Source organism: Rhinolophus sinicus, chromosome 16 (genome assembly GCF_057876585.1).
Source record: "Rhinolophus sinicus isolate RSI-liver-muscle chromosome 16, RSI-T2T, whole genome shotgun sequence".
Taxonomy (NCBI): domain Eukaryota; kingdom Metazoa; phylum Chordata; class Mammalia; order Chiroptera; family Rhinolophidae; genus Rhinolophus; species Rhinolophus sinicus.
In genome coordinates, this window is record NC_142516.1 from 109,519,604 (window position 1) to 109,527,335 (window position 7,732).

The window sequence follows — 7,732 nt, forward strand, 5'->3', positions numbered from 1 at the left end:
CAGAGATACAGAGAACATTTTGATGGCTGCCAGATGGGAGAAGAGTTGGGGGTATGGATGAAAAGGGGGAAGGGATTAAGAAGTACAAATTGGTTGTTACAAAATAGTTATGGGGATGTAAAGTACAACACAAGTAATCTAATCAATAATATTGTAATAACTACATATGGAGTCAGATGGGTACTAAACAGAAAGATCACTTTGTAAGTTATATAAATGTTTAATCACTATCTTGTACACCTGAAGCTAAAATAATATTGTATGTTAACTGTAGTTGAAAAATAGAAACACTATTAAAAAAAAAAATGTACCTCTTCCATGAAGATATCTCTCAAAGTCCAAATCTGAAACTGACTTTCCATTCTTTACATTCTTTTGGTATTTAGTGTATCTGGAAAGTAATTATTATGTGTCAATATACTATCTCCTCAATTAGAATAAACTACTTACAGATGGAAACCGTACATTTTCACCTCTGTCATATTCTGATTCTTTAGTTCCTTAATATTAGGGGTTCACAAAAAAAGTAGGTGCTTAGCTCTGGCCCTGTCTCTTGTAGGTAAAAATACTGAACTTCCTTCAGAGCCTAGGATAGAACTGGAAAAGTATTACCTTTAACAGGGACAGGAGCTGCCTCTTGAGGTGTCCTTGGGATATCAGTAATTCATGGCTTCTTCTAGACCCTTAGAGTGATTTCAGAAAATCAATGCACTACCCCACATCCTCATTTGCTTTCTGTACTGTTTGATATTAGAGTTGAAAACACCTTTCAACTCCTATTAGTCTCACTGTCAGTCTCAAAGTAAGATTGTTAAGCTTTAAAAATAGACTAGACCTCTGTCATATAGAGATTGTCATCAGAGCATTAAACAGCAAGAACAATACAGGAGGTAGTTATATAGAAAAGTGTAAGAAATAGGCCCCTGGAACATGATGGTGGAGATGATAAAAGTCATTGGTACAAAAAATGAAAAGCAGATTTGTTAGGTTTATTGGAATAGCAAAGAGATTGAGAAGAAAGCAACCTTAGCTATTTTAGCTACCATTCGGCTTTTCAGTATTCTTGTGTAATCATACATTGGTTGGAGTCCTGATTGGAAAGTGCTTTAAAAAGACCTCCCAACATTTGTCTAACACAATGAATTGATTTGCAAGAGTATCTAGGAAGACACAGTTTCTTTCATTTCGTACCACAGCACTGCTTCTTGTGGGGAGGACATCCAGAATGTTGTCAACAGGGTCTTCTGTAATTATGAAAGACATGAAAATACACACATCGGCTTATATTTCACAGAATTTGGCAACCCCGCATCAGAAATGTTGGGGAACAATCTGGCTAAGTCTTGAAAGCAGGAAGGAGAAACCTAATTCAAAGTGGAGTGAAGGTGATAATCTTTCCCAGGAAGGAGGAAATTGCCAGATTAAACAAAGACAATTAAGCCTGATTAGTTAATTATAAAAATATAATCAAAATAAAAAAGTTTAATTGTAGTAAATGAAAGAAAAAGCTATATTAAAATGGAGAAAATAATAATTTCCTGGACAAGGAAGAATTTATTTTTAGAGGTAGGAAATCAAGAAAGAGTTGGAAGGTACTTGATTGTCTTCCTAATATTAAAAAAAACAACAACAAAGGAGGCTAATTATGCTTATTGAATAAAAATTATCATAATATATTGTATTGCTTAACATATAGATTAATTGAAGATATTGGAAGACAGAATTTTGTGAAATAGATCTAACATTAAAAACAACACAAAACAAAAATTTTTTAAAAACTTTATACTCCCAGGAAAAGTGTTTTCTATTAGTGAGTGTTAATTTCTTTCCTTTTTCAGACATAATCTTAGAATTCTAATATAGCTTCACACAGACTCATAAAATTAGACAGGAGCATGGAAGCCATTTCATGTATTCCACTAACTTCCCAGCTTAAGTACACATAGATCGGAGTAAAGAGAGGACCAGTGTTCCTTTTTATTTGTAAATACGTGCAAATAGGAGTTTTCATAGCTTCTTCTTAAACCCTTGTCAATTCACACAAAAAATGTGGATCTTTAGCCCATATTTCATATTTTTATGCACAGCAATTCAGTAGACAAGATGTATGAAGTGATAATGTATAGGCTGCCCCTGAGAGTGAGCTTCAGGACCTTACGATCATAGCATCTATTTAGTCTTGTATCTAGAAATCTGTCTTTGTTTTAAATCTAATCTTTTATGTTTGCTGTTTTTAAAACAAAATATTCCACTTACCAACATAATGTATGCCACATTTAAGTAGTTATACCTGGTCTGAAGCAGAGCTGGTGAGTGAAAAATTAAATACCACCTATTTCCTCTAGATACCACCTGCCTTGTGCGAATTTCATACTGACATTTACATTTTCCTCATTCTGAATGAGTACATAAAGTCCTCACTTCGCATAAGAAAACTCTCCCTTGGGCAAAATATATTCATTATCTACCTCACACACCAAAAAAGTATTTTCTACCTTCACTCACCTTTCCATGTACCTACAGAGTAACCTAGATTTAAAATGAATTTTCAAAAATTGAAAAATGTAGGAAAACAGATTTTAAGAAGGCAGCTTTCTACTCAAATATTCTTTTATATTACATTCTTTATATGATAACATATTTTGATTCTGAAATTTTAGGTTACTTTAGAAGTATTTTGAGCTCTGAAAAATGCTTGCCTGCTGATTTCCAAACCAGAAATTAATCAAAAGACTATAAGAAATTAAAAATTCACCTTGACATCCACCATCAGAACTGCTTTTATTGTACAGAGTATCAGTCCAATAGAGTGTGAATGGTTTTACAACCTTTAAAGTCTATGGTTGAAATTATTGTTTCTCATTTGGCCTCACATTCCAATTTCTTCTAAGAAACATGGATAGATATACTTGTCTGCACGCACATAACATTTGTTAATTCATGTTCCTATCCTCTTATACCAATTTTTTACAAATCGAGCAAAGCAACAATTCCATCAGGAAAATGCATGCCATAACTCTTAATATTGACACATTGTGCTTTATGTTTAATCAAGTGGTTAAGCTTGGAAAAAGAAAAGTTGTGAAAGACAAAAATCTTCTCTTTTTAATAACAATTATTTTACATATAACTATTTGAATTAAAAATAAAAATTTGTGTACATGTTAAAGGACAATTGAAGCCTCTAAAACTATGGCTTGGCAAATGAAATGTTTAAAGTTTTCAAACATTCATGAGTAAAAAATGTATATCTAATACTATGTTTCCATTCATCTATTTCGCAATGATACCTCAATTTTATTAATCCAGATAGTTACACAGCAAAGTAATTTTCTTTTTTATTAGATCATGAAATGAGTCAACAAATATTTTCTGCAACAAGAAGTTTATAGAATATTCACTTTGAAGCAGCCCATAAAGAACATGCGATGTTTTCTGGGACTGTGGCTGAAACGATACTTAAACTTCATTTGAAACAAGAGGGCATTGCCATCAACGTACCTTGTCCTTGGGTTACTCCGTAAAACTCAGCTGCTATCCTTGCCGCTTCCTTGCGGTTTCCTTTCACAATGTAGAAATGACTAAGGATGGCCAGGCTGATTTTCACAAAAAGCTTAAAACAGAAAAGTGAAAGTATCGTAAAGTAGACATTGGATAACTGTTGAGCGAATGGTCGGCTTTCTTCTAACACCGACATTGCTGCACACGAATCTGCGGCCGTCTTTAGTGAGAGCCAAGTCTCAAATGTGCCTGGCTCTCCTCCGAGATGCCCCTGAACAGCTGGTCCTGAGGAAAGAAAATATCAGCTGGTAATGATGCCTCCAGCTCAAAATATTTATACTGTCCATAAAAGTTCCTCACAAACGCTGATTGGTCTGACAATATTCCAGGGAAACGACTGCAACACGTGCCTGATTTGCAAGACTCTTGACTTTCCATTCTCAAAATAAATAAACACTCTGCCTCTCTGCTCAGAATTTCAAAATCTAGGTATTGAAATTTATGTACAGATTATTTCCTCCTTTTTTTTTTTTTTTTTGGTATCTAATGAGCATAAACACTTTGAAGACTTTGTGTGTGTGGGTCCTGTTGTTAATTTCAATGATATTCACAATAGCAAGGTAAAATTAAATCCATCAATTTAAGCCTTTAAAACGGTCCTATTTGTAGATAATGAGCTAAATCACCAAACAGTCCATGACGATGATCTTAACGACTACTCATCAAAGTATCCAATTATGTTGCTTTAACTGTTGTCAGAAAAAAAATTTTTTATACATGGATTGACTAGAAAGCAATAGAATAATAATTTCAGACTGTTCATTCATCCAGTGAAAAGTCCTCAAGCAATTACTATGTGTCAAACAATTTTCTGGATGCTGGGGAGTCAAAGAAAAAATGAAACGTCCCTGCCACAAGGATTTCATAGTTTAGAGGAGGAAAAAGACAAGACATCAAACAAATCCAGGTGAGGACAGCATATGATGGGAGCACAAAGAGTCAGGGAAGGCTGCCTGGAGGAAGTGGCATCTACAAAGAATTATCAAGTAACATAAGTGTTTCAATTTAGACTGCCTCAAACCAAGCAAAACAATATACTTTTTAGGCCTGTAATCTTTGTTAACCCCAATTTGATTTATTTTATGAATGAAATGCAACTGTTTATAAGGGCATCCTTAGGCAGGCTATATTTTTTAAAAGCCATAAGAAGAGAGTGGTAATATTTTGGTACCTTAGCCAAAAATAATATACCAAAATATAAAATGGCATATTATACAGGGACGTTATTTATACATTTATATGACCAGGTTTGGGGCCTGTTAATTGATGCATTGTTTCCCAAATCTTCTGAGAAGCTCCAAGATAACAAATAATAAAAAAGACATAAGAAAATAGAAATATCTCCTTTTGGAATAAATGAGCATATCCATTATTGGTCATATTAGTAAGCATTGGGTGCTTATCTGCCTTGGTGTATGCTTTTTATGCTGGGTATCTTATCTGACTGGACTGATTTACATAAATATTCCTAAGACAAAGGAGACATTGCTGTAAACTAAATATGTCAAATAAAGCAGACTTCTTCTTTCCCGACTAGTTGAGTGGTTCCTAGAAAAATAAATTAAGTCGTTATATTAGAAAGAAATCACTGAGCTCTTTATAAAACTGGTCCTTGGTATTGCTTTCACAGGCAGAGAACTAGACTGAGTGGCTATTAATTGGACCCAATGTGCTATTTCATATGTGCTTTGGGAATCAATGAAAATTAACTTCAAAGTATTGCAGATAAGTAACTAAATGTTCCTCTCTCTCAGTTGTGGTGAGATTGTTCCAGTTAAGTAGTTCCATGACCATCTCCTCCAGTTAGTCTTCCCTTTGGCACTGTGATGCATGACTACACACGGGCGAGGCATGCCATGGACAGCTGGACCATCACAATGCTCTGAGTCAGTGCGCTGACTTCCACTTCGGTGCTTTAGAATTATGAATAAATCCTGCCTAAGTCACACCAAAGTGTCCATCTAATGTTTCACTCCTTCCTCTTTACCAGTAAATGCTATTATAAATAATTATCTCCACATTAGCTAATCGGGCATGGATTCTTTTGGGTTGAGAAACACTTTCATTTGCATAAGGCTGCTATCATTGTACATTGCATTTAAATCCCTATAGTTTTACTACTAGAAAAATATTACTGTCCAATATTTAGGACTTTCTGTCAAAATGTCAGGTTTTATTTTAATGAGTTTCTTGATACTCACCTCCATTTTCTGTGTTGGGATGTACTCTCTTTAGGCAACTTTTACTATCATTAGTTCCATTAATCATTAAATAAAACTTAAGGTTAAATAAAATAACTCACAGTAAGTGAACTCATCAAATATAAATGAGACGCTGTATTTCTCACATTATAGACCCTCCCAAATAACACCATGAATAACTTTATTAATATTTAAAAGACAAATGAAAAGTATTGGGTTGCTATTTTCCAGGCATTAGCTTTTTCTTAAAAAATAAAATAATGATTAGTAATTTAAGTGATTTATTGAGATAATACTTTAATAATTTACATTGTTGAGAAGGTGTGGTAGTGGGATTTGGTTGCTAAGCCAGTAAATCCTAATTGTCCTAATTTTGTTAGTTTCAATCCATCAATCAAACCAAAATTGAGCTCAACAATTGTATTTCTACAATGGGTGATGTGAGAGAAGTTTAAAATACAGGAAGAAATCAGTTATTGCAAGTCCACTATATGCTACATGTTTTACAAAAATCTTCTCATTTACTATCTCTATCTCAGAGGGGTGAGTATTATGATTTAATTTTAAAGATGTAGAAAGTTGGGTTCAGAGAACTTTAATGATCTATACAAGTTCATTATAAGCAATAGCACTATTTGAACATAGTCCTGACTCTAAAATACATGCTCAAGTTACTGCTCATATTTTCTATTTTTAAGCACTTACAATCTGAATATGCAAGTATGATTTATGCATACAGAGAATGAGACAGAGTCATCCAGATTCACACACACACACACACACACACACACACTGAAGAGATTAGTCTGAGATTGTACATAATCAGGTACCTAAATTAGTATCTAAATGAGTAGGGCTGGCTATATGTGATGATTAAATGAGATGGAATCTCGTGTGTCCTCAAGAAATAAGGAAAAGCTTCATGACTAGGCTAATACTTTTGGATTATTCAAAGCTAAGAGCTGGTGAGTGAATCCCATAAAAATAACAGAGAGGAAGCAGATAGAGGAGCCAAAAAATAGGGTAGTCAAAAGTTAGTACATTGAAAACGCGGACTGTTCAAAACATGGTTAAATGACTAAGAAGAAAAAGAGTAAAGATAAAGAAAAGGATATTAGGTTTGGCCAGAGGTGTTCACTGGTGACTTTCAATTCAGAATTTTAATAAGATGACGGAGAGGGAATCAGGACAGCAGTTTGAAGGAGTGATCCTAAAAGCAACTTCCATAGAAAAAATGACTTCTTGGCTTCCTCCTATTGTCACCTTTCTAGGTACTGGCTCTGCTCCTCTCCACCATATGGATGTCCTTTCTAAGGCTACCCTGGGACTCCCAACCTTTCTCCTTTCAAATCTCTTGCTGTCCCTCCTCTTGCATCCTAGGGTAATACATGAATTGGCAATTTTTCTTGTTGTGTTTGAGAGATTTAGTTTCATGTCATTGAGATGTTGAATACATTAATGACTTTCAAATGTGGCCGTTAGTCTTTAAATTCTCATAGAAGAGAGTGTCTCATTTCCAGAGATTATGGTGTTCAATTATTTTAACTTAGCTACAGTATCGATCCAAGTCATTAGATTAAAAATGTCGATGGGACATAATAAAAATTGCCTGTTTCTAGTGCTTTCCAGCTGATAAATCTTAGTCTTAGCATTGTGGATGAAAAAGGGACCATATACTAAACCTGACAAACTCATAGGAGGCCTGCATGGTGGGCCTTACAAACTCAGAGACCAAAAATAACCACATAGGATCGTCTGAACATAAAAATTCCTAACTAAAAGCAAGTCATGGCCAGTAGTCACATCTTAGACCTACAGCTTCCTTGACAAAGGTCAGTCTTTACCTCAAGCGAGCCTGTCTATTTCTATTGTCTTTTTGCATCTAGGATAACATACCTTTGAAATGTCGAGTAATCTCCTTTTCCAGACCCCTCAAGGCACAGCCCATTACACCAGAGCAGAGACCACAG

At 34.6% G+C, this 7,732-nt stretch overlaps 1 protein-coding gene across 1 annotated transcript in view; it reads right to left on the bottom strand.

Annotated features, from left to right (window-relative positions):
- The window catches only part of ASB5 (ankyrin repeat and SOCS box containing 5), a 51,834-nt gene extending 48,030 nt beyond the window's left edge, over window positions 1-3,804 (bottom strand). Inside the window, exon 1 of the mRNA XM_019749455.3 lies at window positions 3,502-3,804. Within this exon, the coding sequence (XP_019605014.1) occupies window positions 3,502-3,697 (196 nt within the window). The 5' untranslated portion in view covers window positions 3,698-3,804. The remainder of the gene's footprint in view (window positions 1-3,501) is intronic.
- Window positions 3,805-7,732: the final 3,928 nt, after the last annotated feature.